This window comes from Paramisgurnus dabryanus, chromosome 15, assembly GCF_030506205.2.
Source record: "Paramisgurnus dabryanus chromosome 15, PD_genome_1.1, whole genome shotgun sequence".
NCBI lineage: Eukaryota > Metazoa > Chordata > Actinopteri > Cypriniformes > Cobitidae > Paramisgurnus > Paramisgurnus dabryanus.
This window is the reverse complement of record NC_133351.1, coordinates 8,761,124-8,779,810: the sequence shown is the minus strand read 5'-3', so window position 1 is coordinate 8,779,810 and position 18,687 is coordinate 8,761,124. Positions and strand designations below refer to the sequence as shown.

The 18,687-nt window shown below is 36.2% G+C and overlaps 3 protein-coding genes across 8 annotated transcripts in view; 1 reads left to right on the top strand and 2 right to left on the bottom strand.

Annotated features, from left to right (window-relative positions):
* Window positions 1–7,726, bottom strand: part of pms1 (PMS1 homolog 1, mismatch repair system component) — a 44,041-nt gene extending 36,315 nt beyond the window's left edge. For all 3 annotated transcript variants that reach the window (XM_065252105.1, XM_065252106.1, XM_065252107.1), the window contains exons 1-6: window positions 7,611–7,726; window positions 7,291–7,432; window positions 5,895–6,077; window positions 5,712–5,814; window positions 5,454–5,617; window positions 3,801–3,917 (exon numbers count right to left, since the gene is read on the bottom strand). In XM_065252105.1, the coding sequence (XP_065108177.1) occupies window positions 3,801–3,917; window positions 5,454–5,617; window positions 5,712–5,814; window positions 5,895–6,077; window positions 7,291–7,422 (699 nt within the window). In that variant the 5' untranslated portion in view covers window positions 7,423–7,432; window positions 7,611–7,726. The remainder of the gene's footprint in view (window positions 1–3,800; window positions 3,918–5,453; window positions 5,618–5,711; window positions 5,815–5,894; window positions 6,078–7,290; window positions 7,433–7,610) is intronic.
* Window positions 7,727–8,255: 529 nt separating this feature from the next.
* ormdl1 (ORMDL sphingolipid biosynthesis regulator 1) lies at window positions 8,256–14,347 on the top strand. The gene is made up of 4 exons (XM_065252108.1): window positions 8,256–8,391; window positions 11,306–11,487; window positions 11,871–12,022; window positions 13,153–14,347. Exons 2-4 carry the CDS (start codon window positions 11,314–11,316, stop codon window positions 13,286–13,288), a joined length of 462 nt encoding a protein of 153 aa, XP_065108180.1. The 5' UTR covers window positions 8,256–8,391; window positions 11,306–11,313; the 3' UTR covers window positions 13,289–14,347.
* A 629-nt stretch (window positions 14,348–14,976) lies between these two features.
* adat3 (adenosine deaminase tRNA specific 3) lies at window positions 14,977–18,633 on the bottom strand. 4 transcript variants are annotated; one of them, XM_065252113.2, is made up of 2 exons: window positions 18,519–18,613; window positions 14,977–16,399 (listed from the first exon to the last, which is right to left on the bottom strand). In XM_065252113.2, exon 2 carries the CDS (start codon window positions 16,366–16,368, stop codon window positions 15,352–15,354), a length of 1,017 nt encoding a protein of 338 aa, XP_065108185.1. In that variant the 5' UTR covers window positions 16,369–16,399; window positions 18,519–18,613; the 3' UTR covers window positions 14,977–15,351. The 4 variants fall into 4 exon arrangements, with proteins under 4 accessions (XP_065108185.1, XP_065108186.1, XP_065108184.1 ...); XM_065252114.2 differs by lacking the exon at window positions 18,519–18,613 and adding an exon at window positions 18,137–18,235; XM_065252112.2 differs by lacking the exon at window positions 18,519–18,613 and adding an exon at window positions 18,137–18,229 and having other exon boundaries at window positions 14,977–16,403.
* Between the last annotated feature and the right edge of the window lie 54 nt (window positions 18,634–18,687).

Sequence of the window (18,687 nt, the reverse complement as noted above, 5' to 3'; positions counted from 1 at the left end):
AATACTGAAGTGTGCCTACAGAGAATCATTCCTACACGCAAGCGGGGACTCTATACAAACTGCACGGCTCCGCTAAATGCATATTCTGTAGGAGGATGCTTATCGTGAATAAATCACAGTTAAATGATCCAATGCTAGCGTTCTCCATCAACTTCACATATCAAAGTAGGACACCATGTGTGCACCAACAATAGCATCCTCTCCAGCAGGGCACAATGAGATCAGGCCAAATGCCTGAATTAGATTCACTATGTCATGCATGTACCGTATGACCCATAGGGTTCTTCACAGCGGGGGGATAATTATAGAAGGAGAGGCAGATTTCGTGATAGGGGAGCTTTTGCTGAAAGAAAGAGGGTTAAGAGTGTGCGAATGCTGACGAAGGTGGAAGTGTCAACTGCATCATAAGAAGGTGAAAAATAGAATCGGGTCATTCCTATAATGCATGTATCTTTTGAACTCGTTAACCTTTATAAAATGAATATTCTTGTGCGTTATTTCCCTAAAGTATCTCTATAATAGGATACAGTAGACCTTTGGGAACATTCTTTGGTCAGCCACATCATCTTTATTCATATTTATATTCATATTTAATCTTTGTTTATTTAAAAAAAAGCAAACAGTACAATAGGAGAATAAAAATGAGCCTAAATTAGGAACAGAGGTTTTTTCACTTGCTACACAATTAAGTTTTTAACTCTTTCCCCGCCATTGACGAGATATCTCGTCAATTAAGAGAAAACACTTCCCCGCCAATGACGAGATTTTCCGTCTTTCCGCAATACCGCAATACCCTTCCGCAACTTTTTAAAACCGGAAGTATTGCCCTATGGCAAGCTGCTGCATGTCCGTGTCTGTTTTAAAGATCGCTCTGAATGGGATCTCTATGAAAAGTCCGTCACAAAAATGGAATTATCTCAGCTTTTTGCTCAAAATGTGGTGTTTTTGCAGAAACCTACCCATATTCAAAAGCTGATTGCAAAAGAACCACTAAAGGTAGGATGAAACGGGTTTTTTTTGTTTGAAAGCAGAGGGTCTGTTCTTTCATTTGGTATATTGTATGTTTATATATTTAAAGAAGAACATTTTCTGGAAGGCATTAAACTTTGGTGAAAATCATGAAGAACGCTGGCGCTGGCTGGCAACTTTTTTTTTTAAACGCTGGCGGTGAAAGAGTTAAAGGAAAACCCCACAGTTTTTCAATATTTTACTATGTTCTTACCTAAACTGAGAGGAATTAATACATACCTATCTTTTATCAATGCCTGCACTTAATCTATGTACAGCACCTCGTGAATGTGTTGGCATTTAGCCTAGCCACAATAATTCCTTGGGATCCAAACAGGGATGAATTTAAAGCCACCAAACACTTCCATATCTTCCATTTTTAAAGACTGTTACATGACTAGTTACACGGCACAAAATTAAACGTGGGAATTCTTAGCGGATTAAAAAATGAGAACTACATTGTTTGGCAGAAGAGCACTTAGTTTGTAGCACTTCGACCTTTGCGCGCAGTAACATTATCACTCCTGACTACTCAAACTTGCATCTGAGGTCGAAGTTGGGACTTACTCGTGTAACTACTCATGTAACAGTCTTTAAATAGGAAAAACATGGAAGTGTTTGGTGGCTTCTAAAATCATCCCTGTTTGGATCCTAAGGAATGAATGGGGCTAGGCTAAATGCTAACACATTCAAGAGGCGCTGTACAAAGATTAAGTGCACGCATTGAAAAAAGATAGGCATGTATTAATTTGTCTAAGTCGAGGTAAGAACATAGTAAAATATAGAAAAACTGTAGTGTTTTCCTTTAAGCAAACATTTTTGGCGGTATACATAACAAAAAGTTTCAATAACATTTCAAATAAAGTGATATAGCTTGGAAAACCTGTTTAAGAAATAAGACAATATTCTGTTTAAGTTACCCTATTTCAAATTCACCCCATGCTTTCTTAGTTGTTATACTGTGATAAAAGAAAATTTGCTAAATTTTAATAACTTCAATCTTATTATAAAATAGTTTAGCTAATAGATTACAATGGTGACATGACAATACTGCATAGTGGGAATAAACCAACAAAATTTATTTAAGCAGGATTAGGGAGAGTGTACACCAAAGTGTTTAAACATGGCTAAAAATGCCAGGCGGATGCCAACTGTGGGCGCTTGTCAGTGTTTGTTAAGCTAAGCGCTTGGGTTGCTATGATCCTTCCCGTGATATTTGTCCCGCCCTTCCTCCACTGTGATTGGCAGCTGTGTGAGAGTGACAATGACGAGCTGAGCATTTAACCCAAAGTTGAAAATTTTTCAAAGGATGATGTGTGCGGGCACTCAGCGCAAAAAAACAGCCAACTGCGTATTAAAAACATACGCCCGCCGCCGGCGTAAACGTCTTGGTGGACACGCCCCTTAATGTTAAAAAGCTCAGCAGGCAGTGAGCCTGTTACACCTGCAGGTAGCATTAAATGTTTGCAGCACAGATACGCTGTTATGAACGCTGCAGAAAACAATAAAGCTCCAAATCTGTATATTTGTATTTAAGAGAAAAAAACATCTCCAACTTTGGTTGAAATCACATTGTGATAGCCCTCAGCTTACACGTTCGTTTCATTTGTGGCAGTATGTTAAAATGGTGCCAAAAGCGGTGTGATTCTGGCCTCAGGTTATGATCCCCCAGGGCCCTTTTACCACGTACACCGCAGTCTCCCGTAGGCACCTTTAATTCACTGCTGCATTTGTTGCAATGTTTGCCGCATTAAGTCCACAGGTCCAATGCTGAAACTGTAATGTAATCCACCGCTAAGGAAAGCGGCGCATGACAGCAAATACAACAACACATGGCACAGCACGCTACGGTTATTAGGCCTGCATGATGTTAGGGAAACTTGCGTAATAGATATTTATTGCTTTTCTGCTGTGTATATTGCAGGATAAAAATACTGGATGACTTCTCCAAATGACTTAAATAGCTCTATTGGGGAGGAATTAACCTTTGCCTTGTATTTCTCATATAGCTCTGGAATGGCAACTTGAGGAAACTAGTTGCGAGATGGTATTACATACCTTTTGTCAAGCGACCAGATTGTGTTATTAAAACCGTCGCTTTCCTGTAGTATTTGGTACCACCATGTCTTTTGGAAGGTGAAATGTTTTTAAAACTATGATTTTTGCCATATGAAACCATTCTTTTATAGTGAAACACTGGCAAAGTCATTCTGAAATAGTTTAGCTTTTAAAAAAATGCTCTGATGTGACTATTGCGTACATTGCAATGTCAATGATGAAATTATAAATTGTGCAGTGTTATTATCATTATTATAATTTTTGCAATGCAAAATCTTGGTAACCTTGTGGCAAGTTAAATAATTCTACATCCCCCTTTTCCAAATTTGCTTATATGTACAAAGTACAAATATTGCATTAAAATATGAAGCGTATCATAACTCTAAAGGCTTTTATGTAAGATACAACATGGGTATGAAAGCGGAGTCTTTCATGCAAAAAGTCATTGCTGCGGAATGCACAGCCAAGAAAAAGAGAAGCAGCTCTCCAGGGAGAGGAAAGCCGCTGGGAATTAAATTATTACACAAGTGTTTGGGTTTAGCAACTTGACAGAAATGCTTAAATCTAAGCATACATTTTAAATGCGCCCGATTCATTTAAGGAAAGAAAGTTTCACATCGCAAAGTCAAGCGAGTACTTTCATATGACGACCCTTGAGCCGGTGCATCTGTGGAACCCTACTGCTCATAGTGGGAACGATAAATATGCCGGTGTTTTGTCAGTACTTCACTGACCTCTGGTTGCTCCTGGCGATGCTGGACGGGGAGCAAGTTGGCTACGAAGGCAGCTCCGAGCACGGCCATGAGGGCAGCTCGGTGATCCGACACCCTGGATTTCTGCCAGACCACAGCCTGTAACAACATGGTAAAACGGGTCAAGTTATTTTTTGGTCATCCTAAAATAAGACCACCTGTGGGAATGCATGCTCGCAAACAGCCATTATCTACCAATCAGGTCTTCATAATAAACAATTATCCTTTGGGAATGTTTGGATATTACAAAACAACTATCCAGTGAGCACTGTTTGCAAAGGCACTCACCAAAACATGAGAAATGTATTAGTCATCATAATAAATCTTTTATATTGGGCACCGGCAGCGCTAACCAATCACGGCATCACATGAATGGCATTTAAACGTAAGAAGCGCTTATTTTCACACCCATGATCTTCCTGTCGTTGGAAAAGTATATATATCCAAGGTGTTGATTTCTGAAAGCATGCGGTCCGCAGCACACATCACTGCTATGAAATATACAATTTGGTGACTGTAAAGAGATCAGACTAGTAAACAGCTTTTGGAAAAGTCATGAAACCCAATGCAGGACGAAGTGCAAAGTTTGTGATACGAGATATGCCTGGAAATGCTGATGGCATGAAATGAGCGCACGACCCTCCCCTGATGATCTATATGAATTTAATGAAAGTTACGAGAGGTCTCACCAAGCAAGGCCAGATACATACGCTATAATGAGAGCAAGCTGTTATCGGACGCAAAAAAAAAAACAGTCTGTAAACTTATACCACGCTGCTTGTTACTTTAGGATCATATGGCAGTGTTGTATTTGAAGGCTTAGTGGCTCGTCCTGCGGTTGCGCTGCTAATTTTGGATTAGAAGCAGTTGAAATGTCTACTTTCTCTTCCTCGTAAGAAAACAAACACAGCTTGAGCTCTAATTGATGACAGACCAGCATCCTTAGACAAACATGTTTAAATCCTGGTCATGTCCAGGCTGTCATCAAAACAAGCATAGGTTATTAGATGAAGGATCTTTAAAAATGTGCCGATTTGTCTGCATATGTGTGCCGCCCAAAAGCAGTTTTACGTATAAATTATCTTATTTATTAAATAAACCTCAATGCATTCAATATCTACTTATCAGCAATTTAAAATATCCTGGAATGCAGGGATGTCTGATTATCTTTGCTCATTTATATCAGGACCCCCAAAAATGCATGATTGAAACAACTAGGAAAGGAAAAAACAGTTAAATACTATAGTAATTCATGTTATTAGCTCAACTAATCTTAGGCTGTATAAATAGTTAAAGGTCGGTAAATGACTATGTGGGGAAAAAAAGACATACAGTTATAGCGCTGTTATAGCACCGTAGTATTTGTTGATGTCTGAGGCCACCTTGTGGTCAGAAAAAATTAAAAACATGTATGCTCTCATGTAAATGTATATTTATCTACACCTTTGACCAATTAATTTTTATGATTTTTCCAAGATAAGGATTTTAAAAATCGTTAAATATAAGTTGCACTGAAGAGCAATATGTAGTTGCTGATGTATTCCCTTCAGAAATTTACTATTTAAGATTATATTCACATCAAGGAGTTTCGGCCTACTTATGAGAAAAGGAAAAACTAGATAATTTATAACAAACCCTGTTGTGACTCAACGTGATCCTTAATTCAGGCTTAACAACTGCATAGGCCGTCAGTAAGTTCTGGACTCTTCTCAGTTCCTCTTTGCATTTCTTAGTGTTGGAGTAATACTGCCGTCTGACAGGGAGATTCTTGAACAGATTTGTAGCACAGACTGTGGTACCTAGGGAGAAGGTATATTAAAAGTGGTCTGATCCTATAAATCAAGAGTATTAAAAATACTGCCTCTATCAAGAGTCTTATTAACCAACACCTACCATTGCCAAGATGAGATGGTTTCTGAGAGACAATTTGACCAGTGTGGTCAACAGTATATTGAATGCTAAAATCATCATCGGCTGTTTTGGTAGTAATGACCACCTGGTAGCAGAAGAAAGGATTAGGGAAACATACTCAAGATTTGTAATAAACTGATTATGAAGATTCTTATGGGGTGTAACCTCTGAAATAGCACATATGGAGGCCAGTGCTTCTCCTCTGAAGCCGTACGTCACTAGGTGCTCCAGGTCTTCGTGACAGGAGATTTTAGATGTGTAGTGTTTTACGGCCATCACGGGAACGTCAGTAGCTTTGATTCCAGAACCGTTGTCTCTGACCTCAATGCGATCCAATCCATAATTATCCTGATTATAAAATATTAAGATCTGTTTAATATTAAGTTTACACCGATAGGCTTGTAGAATAACCATATGGTATATATTTCACTACACAAAATATTTCAAATAGAAAGTGACAAAATGCGTTGTATTAACTTTGGACAGGATAACTATTTTTTAAAATGTAAAACTGTGTGCAATATTGTAAAATAAATGCAAACTGCTTTGATGTTTTGTTAACTAATCCAATGTCGTTTACATGTGTAAAAGGGGACATATCATGAAAATCTAACTTTTTCCATTTTTAAGTGCTATAGTTGGGTCCTCAGTGCTTCTATCAAACTAGAAAATATGAAAAAGAACAACCCAGTAACTTAGTTTTGGTAAACCATTCAGTGCAAGCATATAAAAAAATGTTCATTGAAATTTGGCTCCCCTTGTGATGTCAGGAGGGGCATAATTCCCCCCTTTAATCTGCACTATCCAACCACGGCACTGCCATTTAGTGCAGAGATCAACTCATTTGCATTTAAAAGGAAACACCCCAAAACGGCACATTTTTGCTCACACCTACAAAGTGGCAAATTTGACATGTTATAATAAATTATCTACATGGTATTTTGAGCTAGAACTTCACATATGTACAGTGGGGTCACCAGATATTTATTTGACATCTTAAAAAAAATCTTTAATCTAGCACAGTGGTTTTCAAACTGGGGGCCAGGGGGGCCGCAAGATAGTGCCAGGGGGGCCCCAGTTTTTTGACATTTTATAAAATACATTAATTTATCATGAATTCTGTGTAGTTAAACCTAAAAAAATAAGGATACTTAATCAAAAGCACTACTTTTTTGTATAATTTAATGTTTTTTTTTTATTAAAATGTTGAGTTTTAGAACAGTTTTTGTCACAAATTTTCTTTGGGGGGCCGCGAAGGAATGCACTGTACACAAGGGGGGCCGCACGCTGAAAAAGTTTGGGAACCACTGATCTAGCATATGCTTTTATCCAAAGCAATTAAGGTGCATTAAGGATCTCATCTATAGATATAGATTTTGTGTGGTTTGTAATGCAAAATACTTTGGGGGATCACTAATATATAAAAATCATCTAATAATGCATTTTTAAAATGTACCTAAATGCATATGTGATGTCCCTGCCTCTATTAACTAAAATTTAATTGAGACCCAAAGTACACAACAAGTTCAAACAACTACATTTTTATAAAAAGTTAATTTACCAATTTGACTTCAAGGCTTGTAGAACCAGCATCAAGTGAATTTTCCACAAGTTCCTTGACAACATTCAGGACAGATGTTATAACCTGTGAACTGCAAAGCAAACGCACTGTCTCAGCTGGAAGGGCCTTCATGGTGTGGACCCTAAGGAATAAGTAAGTTAACAGTTATTAAGTAAACATTAAGCGATGATCACAAACCTTTTAGTTTTCACAGATTACGTTTACGCATAACGTTAATGCAGAATGTCATGGAGACTTTCGAATGAAAACACGGCATTAAACAATAGTTTTTATTATTTTCAATATAAAGTCCTGCTTACTTTGAGGAAAAAGTAAAGAAACCGTTAAAAGATATCCCAAAAAATCATATCAAACTGTAATACACGAATGTTTACACGACATCGCTATCAGGCATGGCTTAACTGGGCGCCTAAATGACGTCATTCCTGTTCTCTACTGTGATTGGTGTCTCCCCTGTCAATAAATTAATGATTGCACTTTTTCATTTCTGCTTATGCTTGTAAGTAACACACACTCATTGTGCAGGTTGGACATTACATTTACTATTACATTCTCGAATAATCTTATGAGTTGAGGGTGAAGAGAATTGGGGCAATATGAGATTTACAATGACTTTTATTTCGTAAAACAATGTTGCAAAAAGGCAACATGCCTGAAGAGTTTTTTCATATTCACATTATTAACATTAGCGGCTAGAATTTTAAAAATAAATGTACATGAATATTACTGAATTACAATAGTTACATGTTTTAGCACGTTTTTTGTCATCGTTTATTCCAAAGGGTTAATGTATAATTTAAACATGTGAAAATGTTTGCCGAAAATCCACTTTATGTATATGGTATTTTCCTAATCAAATACTTATATTTATCAGCGTTTCCCCGGCTTTTATTTTGTGAACGTTACTCCCTCTTAGTGGGCGTGGCTCGCCGGTCTCGCGAGGTTTGCTGCTCTGATCTCGTTAGCTCTGGTAGCCCGTGAGCTAGCGGTGTGTGTGTGTGTGGTGAGTCTACCCGCAGTACGCGCAGCGGAGGCCGGCGGCAGCAGCGCTCCAGCCTGCTCAACCTGAACGCAAATAAGGTACCGTTACACATCTCTAAATGAAGCCAGTTTTTCTTATTCGGTGTTTTAAACGAGCCGTTTTCGAATATGGAGATAACTGCATTGTTGATTAAAGCTTTTATTGATGTTTCATGTGTTTTTTTCTTTAAGTATGCAGTGAAACAAAAGCAACTGGTGTTAGTTATCAAAGCAGCTGATGCTAAAAAGCATGTGGCAGTCTCTAAAACAAAACATCTCTTTTTAAAATGCACAGGCTGATGTGGGAAATGTGTTTAAAGAGTATGGTTGCAGATGGAGGAGACAGTGTGAATTGTGCAGAAATGAAGAGTGTTTTGTAACGTAGCTGTGCTGCTAACAATCTGTCGTGGATTTGTTTATTTTCTGCATCAGCTATTAGAAAGTTAACAAACATGCATATGATGCCTAAATGCTTATATTGTCTCTTGCCTTTGTTATTTAGGTCAAGGCAAGCTGTTTAAAGTAGTAACTAAGGTGTTTTATATTCCTGTCTCTATACTGTCTGTTGCTTCAGGGGTTATGAAATAAACAAGTTGTTCTCATTGAATCATTAGTGCCTGAAAATAATGAATGATATGTTCATGAAAGTCACACATGTTTAAGTTGTTATTGAGAAATTGTTGACCTTATTATGATCAGATGAAAGACTTCAGCTTTACTTTGATCTATTTCTGCTGGACTGCTGTATTGCATTTATTAATTATTTTTAAAATTAAGTAAATATTAGTATTAAGTTTATAGTTTTCAGATATCGAATTGCAGGTGAAAGAATAGATTTGGTTGAGACATAATAATAGGGGTAACTTTGTGCCAGTGATAAAGCTGGTATTAGGCAACACTGAACTTTGATTTTCAAACATCTGCCTGAGCTCTGGTCTGTGCTGTGACCGATAAGCCCAAAGTTTGGTTTTATGCCAGTGTTCCTGCAGCTCAATTGGTTGAACCTTGTGTTTGCAACACAAAGGTTGTAAGTTTGATTCCCAGGGAAAAAACACACAACTGCAATGTATACCTTAAAGGGATAGTTCACCCAAAAATGAAAATCCCGTCATCATTTACTCACCCTCATGTTGTGCTAAACCTGTATGTGTCTCTTTATTCTTTATTCTGTATTCTGTTGAACAAACGTTACAACTTACCCCATAGGTGGGGTTAATTGTAACAGGCAGGGGGTTAGTTGTAACACTTGCTAAAAATTAAGTTTGCAGGCAAATATTTCAATACTATTTTGTCTATATACTTGAAGTGGATGTTGTTTATATATCTGTCTATAATAGACAGGTATCCACACTGTATTCATTCACCCAACCCTTTTCTAACAATAGTTCAATAATAAATGGATACAAATGTCTAAATATGTGAGAAAAAGAAGTACAATTATGATTTAAAAAAAAAGTTTAGATGTGACCCAGTCTGTAATAACCATACTACAGTTTCAAAATCAAATTCTGAGATAATAAGCATCAAAGTCTGATTTTAGCCATTCATTTCATTATAATTTCAATCTTTGACGTGACCTTATTCAATAAATATTAAAGAAATGCACAAAAATAAATTTGACACATGATTTTTGAGAAAGCAGGCACATTTATTTTGTTGGCAGAATTACGAGAATTACTCTAACGTTATTGGGTCTCATATGGTAAGTGCTGAGGGGTTAGTTGTAACACAGCGTTGCAATTAACCCCGCTGGGTCAAAATATATTCAAGCCCACCAAAAAAGTTGCTAAGAGCTTCAGACATATTTCAAAACGATGCTATGTTTTAGTCAACAAGACACTGATTATTATGAAATAGCATTGGATTTGTTATCTTACAAATTAGAAAAAATGCAAAAACACATGATGAAAAAATTTACTTACATGCCACCAAAGCACTCGTTCATCAATAACTCTCTGGAAAAACATTATACATTTCCAATAATTTGCGGTAGATCGGCTTTTGGCAGCGTGAAAAAAATACCAAAAAAACTAAACGATCAACCTTGTGCAACATGTAAACAGTCCGTGTTACAACTAACCCCACGTTAGTTTTTGCCCCGCACACCCCTATATATTAATTCATTAACTAGGGCTGGGTATCGATTCAGATGTTCCAGATCGATTCAATTTCGATTCAAAAGCTATCAAATCGATTCGATTCCGATTCTCGATTCAATTTTCGATTCCGGTTTAAGGGGGCATCAACGTCAATGAAGCACCTAAAACCGCCATTTTAAGCACTGAATGAAAGAATGACAGGCTCCTTGGTAACATTGTGCAAGGCAAAAAAGAGGGTGACATCTAGTGAAGAAGACTAGTAATTTGATTAACGTCAATCTTACGTTCATTGTTTGCAGGAAAAAATATGGGGAAAAAATCGATTCTGCTCTTTGAGAATCGATTCTGAATCGACCACGTATAATAAAACGATTAATCGAAAAATCGATTTTTTTTTTTGCCCAGCCCTATCATTAACAGGTATTTTATCACATGGTATTTGCAATAAAACCTGGAAATTTTACAGGTTTAAACAATACACTTGCTAGTATATAGTATAATACATTACTAATTTATTTGATTTTCTTGAAATGGTAAGCAATCGACTGGTCTAACACTCTCTCACACTGGCCTTGGGCAAGTGTTGTGTTGTTGAGCCTTGTGTTAGCTGGCATGATTAGTAATACATCAGTGTGACGTATTATTATGATGAATCACCCTCTTGCGAGTGTGTAAAGTGTTTCTTTTAGTATGCACACAAGCCATCATGCAGACCACATACTGTAAGACACCATCCACACCCTGATCAATATGGTTTGAACCTGGAAAGTCTCCACTGCACTATTCAGAGCTATTTTTCATACTATTTGCTCATATCCATTCATATTCTTAGACCGTCTTTTAAGCATTATAATGTTTGTTTTGTCTTCTGACAGAAAGCAAGATGAATGTCGGTGTGGCGCACAGCGAAGTGAACCCGAACACTCGAGTGATGAACAGTCGGGGAATATGGTTGACGTACGCACTTGGTGTGGGAATGCTTCACATTGTACTGTTAAGCATTCCTTTCTTCAGTGTTCCTGTTGTGTGGACCCTCACAAATGTTATTCACAATTTCGTAAGTGTACCCTGTGTCTCGACAATTGATGCTTCCTTAGTAGTCTGTGCAGGATTGTTAGGCATGGAATGACTTGGAAAAAAGAATCAACAGTATGACATCACTTAGCAAGTTTAAGCTTTTTGGCACATGATGATGTGTAATGCCAGTGTCTGCAGTACAATGATACAAGAAGCTATTCAGATGGAAACTGTACTCGTTCTGTTGTCTGGAAGACAAATTTAGTAAGCTTGTAGAAAGATAGGTCATGATTTCCTATGGAATGCCGTTTAAAGACATCTGCTTTACAGTATTAACGAATATTATTTAATTTTAAACGGTACGATTGTAAAACTAGTGAATGTTATGTGTCTAAATTGATTCGAATCTTGATCTTTTCACAGGGTATGTATGTGTTTATGCATGCTGTTAAGGGCACACCGTTTGAAACTCCAGACCAGGGCAAGGCGAGACTCCTCACACATTGGGAACAGCTGGACTATGGTGTGCAGTTCACATCATCCAGAAAATTCTTTACAATCTCACCAATCATTTTGTAAGTAATTTATTTTGCTATGTTTTGCGCTGTCAGCATGTTGCAATGAGTTACAGCCCAGGAATCAATAAAGTTACACTCATTCGGTATCAAAATATATATTTGTGCATTTTGCTGAATATTGCTTTCCGATACAGTATTTCATTTGGTGGGGCATGGCACCAGCAATGCCAAAGGCATGGGTGTGGTACCCAAGCAAACCGTACAGTATACTAAATGGGTGATTCTCACGAAATTCAGACTTAGAAGGTGTCCAGCATCTGATTTAAAAAAGCCCTTGAAGCCAATTTTTTTTGCCCATATAAGATTAAGGTCTGAACTTAATATAACCATTATTTTTAGAGGATTTAAAACATATTTCCTATTTTTTAGATTATCATTATTAAAAATTATCATTACCGCAACATGATATTACATTAAATATATGCATTTACAAACTCATGTTTCGGTAATGATAACTAAAAAGTTGTCTAGGTACTATGACAAAAAAATTTCAATGTTTATCTGGAGAGAAAAAAATAAGAACTGCTTACCTAGTAGCCATCTTGAGTGTCACAGTCAATTATGTCCCTTATAACTTAAAAAAAAAAAATGTTAGTTCCTTAAGGGCTTAAACAATGATTGAAAATTTTGCGGAGGATGAGAAATTTGGTCTTGGACACATTTATATTCCTTATTATTGTCTCTGCATTTACCAGTGATCATCAAATACCACATGTTTCATTACTGTAAATGTTTATAGTATAACATGCACTGAAGCTTTTTATTTTTTAGATTTTTTAATTATAAATATTTCCATGTCAAAAAACCCAAATCCAGTCATGGACATGTTGCTGTAATAAAAATATTCCCCTTAAATGTGGAAAAAAACAATTTGGTGTGTATGAAAATAGTACATGAGGAGATGTTTGTAACTGTATGCTTCTTATTTTGATACTTTTATTTTGCATTTACTTTTTTATCAAAATGTTTCATGACACCTCATTTCGCGTGGTTTCTAATTTTGCGAGAATCACCCAAATGCACTGCAAGCTGCATTAAATAAAAATCAACCAAATGTATGCAAATGTAATATAGGACTTTTAACTTGTTATAAATGCATTACTGCACTCTTTTATTTATTTTTTCAGATATTTCCTTGCCAGCTTTTACACGAAATACGACCCAGCTCATTTTGTGATAAACACAGCTTCCCTTTTGACTGTTCTCATCCCAAAACTGCCACAACTTCATGGCGTCAGGATTTTTGGAATAAACAAGTATTAAAAGCCAGTATTCAGAAGGCACAGATCGACACCGTTGCCTGATATGGGAAAGATGATAACCCTTTGTACTTTGTACCGCGGTTGTGTACATTTAGTAGTTTTGTACAGTGTGTGTAATTGTGAGTCGTCTTGTTTGATATATTTTGACAAAACCATTGTAGGGATATGTTAGGAGGACAATTCCACAAGCATTATTAATTTAAGGTATTTAATATTTGTTAGATGTTTTGTGTGCCTTGTGGATCTGGGCTGGCCCAGGTTATTTTTAGGTTTTTGTGTGTTTTGTTTATTTGATACACTAAAATGAATGCTTTTAGTGTCATTTCTAAATGCATTCTTTAATGATGCCATATACTGAGAACAATGTGTTTTTAAATCATTTAAATGCCATCAACCGTTTGGTGGTTCTTGAGTTTTGCTGTTGTTATCATAGACAAATAAAAAGTCAATTTGCATGAAAGATTTCTGTTTAGTCACAATATTCTGTATAGGTTTATATTTAGGTTAATGCAAAAGTTAAAGGTGACCATGAAAATTCATTAACAAAACTTTAATGTTTAGGTTAAGTATTTTTACATATTCACTACAGTCAACATAAAATAAAAATTGACCCTATTTTACATGTACTTTACATGTTATTGGTCTAATTATGCACACTTCATGTGTAAATTTAAAGTATTCTTTAATCAAGTTGTGTTATCCTAGCCGTCGATAAAGTCCTAACTCTAAAATACGTCACATTTTGGAAATGGATTGTAAATGCTATTTCATGTTGACTTTAAACACCACCATTTATTATACTGTGAAACTGAATCTTTACCAGTCATGTCCATAAACTGTCTGGTTTCTTTGATCTCAACTCAAATTGAAAAACTGTAACAGCCCATTTTAACATCCGTACCCTTCCACTGTTTTAATTTTATTTTATTTTATTTTTTTTTGACAAAAACCTCCAAAGGTTGAATTGTGCCAATTGTTTGTGTTTTAAGAGGTATGGACATAGTATGTTATGTGCTGTATGACATGCTGCAAGCAAATAAACTTTGCAAAGTATCTTAAACCTTGTCGTTTCCTAGAATTAAAACTATGAGTAAAAAAACAGATAACTTTGAACTACATTATTATAAGGTCTTAGGCCACAGCGTTGCTGTTTTAAAGTGCACCAATGGTACGATTCATGGTTTTACATTTCCTTTGGTGGGTTAAATGTGTATTAGTACATGTTAAAGGGACCCTCCATTTTTTTTTTAAATATGCTCATTTTTCAGCTCCCCTAGAGTTAAACATTTGATTCTTACAGTTTTTAAATCCATTCAGCTGATCTCAGAGTCTGCCGCTAGCACTTTTAGCATAATCCATTGAATCTGATTAGACCATTAGCATCGCGCTAAAAAATAACCAAAGAGTTTCAATATTTTTCCTATTTAAAACTTGACTCTTCTGTAGTTACATCGTGTACTAAGACCAAAAGAAAATGAAAAGCTGCAATTTTTAAATAGGAAAAATATCAAAACTCTTTGGTTATTTTTGACATAATGCTAATGGTCTAATCAGATTCAATGGATTTTGCTAAGCTATGCTAAAACTGCTAGCACCAGACCCGGAGATAAGCTGAATAGATTCCAAAACAGTATATCAAGTGTTTAACTCTAGGTGAGCTGAAAACATATTTTCCAAAAAAAAGTGGAATGTCCCTTTAAGACAGCCTGCAGGTTCCTGCTATTGCTCAAGCGTAAGGGGGTCTCGTACTACACACTTGACACGTTAGTTAATAATTTTATTCTGTGTTTAAATACTGCATACAAATTTCCTGTATTTTAATAAAAAAATTATACCATTGCAAAAACAACAAATCTGATGGTGGCATAATGGCCTACGACTTTCGCACACTACTGTATGCCTGATATCAGATTGAATAATAAATGAATGTAGTTTTAAAGCAAACAACAACTCAGTTTTTTTTGCCCATGCTTTTTATTACAGCCCCATTAAAAATGTTATAAAACAAATAAAATGCAATCAGTACTATTGCATACATAACTTAAAAATGAATGATAAAAAAAATCACTTTCTAATTAAAGCCTCGCATGTTTTTATCATCACCCCTTTAAACACTTCAAAGCGGTGATTTAAATCTTTTTGACAATGAATTTTATACTTGGTTCCCATGGCACCATCCACAGAAGATGCTCCATAAAACACTCTGCTTATTCTAGAGTGAACCAATGCCATTGCACACATCACGCATGGCTCCCTAGTGACATAAAGGTCATATCCAGTGCAGATGTATGGCAGGCCGGTGTCTTTCTCATTGACGTCTTTGCAGGAATTCCTAAAGGACTCTTGCCTGCTGTACCGACAGGCTGGATATCTGTCATAGTTGTAGGCACCACCTCCCTGCCCACAGGCCACAAGATCAATACAGACCATGACAGCATGATGAAGCGGATGTGAGCCGTTCTTACAGTCATGACCCACTGCGACAATCTGCTCGGATTCTGGATCAACAATCACTGCACCCACAGCATCCATTCCTCTTTCCTGCCCGGATTTTGCTGCCTGGACGGCTGCAGTCATGTACTCCTGAATTTTAGCTTTCTGAGTGGCAGTGAATAACTGACCTTTCAGAGCTGATGTAATTTGTTTATCCTCATGAAACGATGTGGGCCAGTGTTTGCTAGCTTTTTCAAACTGTGGTCTTGTCAGTGGAGGAGTAGCTGGGATTTGAACAATAAAAGGTTCTCCCAAACCACCGGAGTCAACGGACAGATCGGCAAGTGTGACTCCTTTGCCGTCTGTCACTTCTGGTACGTCCTTGACCAAACACACAATGACCTCCAAGGGATGAGGGCTGTTTTTGCAGGCCCTTACTCTTTTAATGTGCTGAAGTCCAGGTAAAGGGTAAATCAGGGAAAGCTCTCTGACCAAGCGAGATGTTTCTCTTTTCTCGATGATGGGTGCTGCATAGGCTGGTAACAATTCGGTGTCCTGAGACTGCTCATCGGAGAGAACGGGAAGAATATCCCAAGATTCTGGGTTATATCCGTCCATTTCCTTTCTGCGTTTGGCCTGTGGCTCCATCTTGTTTTATACATCAGGACTTGCTTGATGTCTGTCTGTGAAAGGTGAATGTAAAGTACATGTTATATTAATATTAAAAATGGCAGATTCTGTAAATAATAACCAAAACTGTATTCATGTAACTCAGTTGGTAGAGCATTGTTTCAGCAACGCAAAGGTCATGGGTTTCATCCCCACGAACACACATAGGCTACTGAAAATTGCATAGATTGAATGCACTGTGAACCCCTTTGACAAAAGTGTCTGATAATTGCAAAAATGCAAAACCACATTAACAGCAAGAAGTGAATTTAATAAAGTGGTCATAATTTTCACATAATTTTACTGTTTTCCAAAAAAATCTCTCTCTTATATTTTCTAGTGATGCACCGATATATCGGCCGCCGATTTTTATCGGCCGATTTTTGATGAATTTGAAACCATCGGCATATCGGCAATAGCACGAGAAAGGCCGATACCGATTGTTTATTAATTAACTTCATAAAGAAATCCATTATCTGTAAAAAAAAAAAAATGAGTTAATGTTGTTAATAAAATAAATGCTGAATAGTGAAAACCACATTTAAAGGTTGTCATGCTGTCATTGCTGTTATTATAGTTGTTTTAGCTTATTTTGTGCCTCTCTTATTATGTTGGTCAGTTGAATGTTAATTAGATAAAATCCATGTTCAAAAATAATTTGATGCAGAAATAAACTAGCTAATAGACAACTGAATAGTATTGTATACAAGTGTTTAATATCGGTATCGGCATCGGCCAGAAGTTGTCTGTTTTATCGGCCCAAAAATCCTATCGGTGCATCCCTAATATTTTCCTACATAAGCCAGTAAAGCACACTTGCAGTATTTGCATTCTTGTATGTATTGTATGAGAGTAATCTAATCTAGCTGTTAGTTTGCTTTTGTGAAGGACGAAAAATGACTTAAGTATATATAAATAAATAAATGTAGAAATACAAAAATAAATAAATAAATAAATGAAATTAATTAGTGATTAATTAAATGCAGAAATAAATAAATGTAGAAATACAGAAATAATTAAATTAATTAATACAGAAATAAATTAGAAATGAATTAAATTAACTTTTATTTTATTTTATTATTAAATTATATTTGTTTTGAACATTACATGTATTTATTTCTACACGTCATTTATGTATTTCTACATTTATTTACTTTTACATTTATGCATTTCTTCATTCATTTATTTATGTATTTCTACATTCCTTTATTAATTTATTTATGTATTTTTACATTTATGTATTTATTCATTTATATACATTTCGTCCACCATATTCTTAAACTCTTTAACTATCATACTATTGTATTATATAACTATTATATGTAACTATTTAATCATTGAGAATAACGGTACATGGTATTGATACCGTGTTGAAAAGCTCATTTGTTATAATATACGTTCATTAAAACTAAGTGCAAGAACGATTGAAAGTGATTTTTATTCAAAGCCCTAGTGGAAAATCCCAGCATAAGCTCGTAAGGTGGTTTTAGCTGGTCTCCTAGCTTGGTTTTAGCTGGTCTAGCTGTGTTTTGGTCACTTTTTCTGGTCATCTTTGGCAGGCTGGGAGAACCAGCATAGATAGACCAGCTGGTTTTGCAGGATTTTTCAGTAGGGAGCAAATCAATGAGAGTGTATTCAACGTCATTCAGAAATATACATGGAGCGGTTCGAATGTTACCTTATTTTTTTGAGACAGTTATGTACTCTAAATGAGGAAAAAACATATTTTAAAAAACATTATACGTACGTTTTTAGTCCAGCCACATTGCAAATATTGTTTCTGTCAGTGCGAAACATCTCTCCCACGTGAATCTCCATCTTTCCGTCAGGTATTATCGTCCCCTGGAAACAATGACTCGACATGGTTCCTACAGTATTATTTATTTTCCACTAATCGTTAACCCGTTTACAAGACATTCGTTAGCATATTTATTATTATAACGTATATGTCGATATAACCCTCTGCTTGTATATCCAAATCGTAATTTACAGTTTAAATCGTCTAAAGGAACACAGCTGATCTTGTTTAGAGTAGGAATTATTTATATGTAACACACGTCGCTCATTGCAGTTTTAATATGTACTCTAAATGAGAAAAAAAATATTTAAAAAAAAAACATTATACGTACGTTTTTAGTCCAGCCACAGTGCAAATATTGTTTCTGTCAGTGCGAAACATCTCTCCCACGTGAATCTCCATCTTTCCGTCCAGTATTATCGTCCCCTGGAAACAATGACTCGATATGGTTCCTACAGTATTATTTATTTTCCACTAATCGTTAACCCGTTTACAAGACA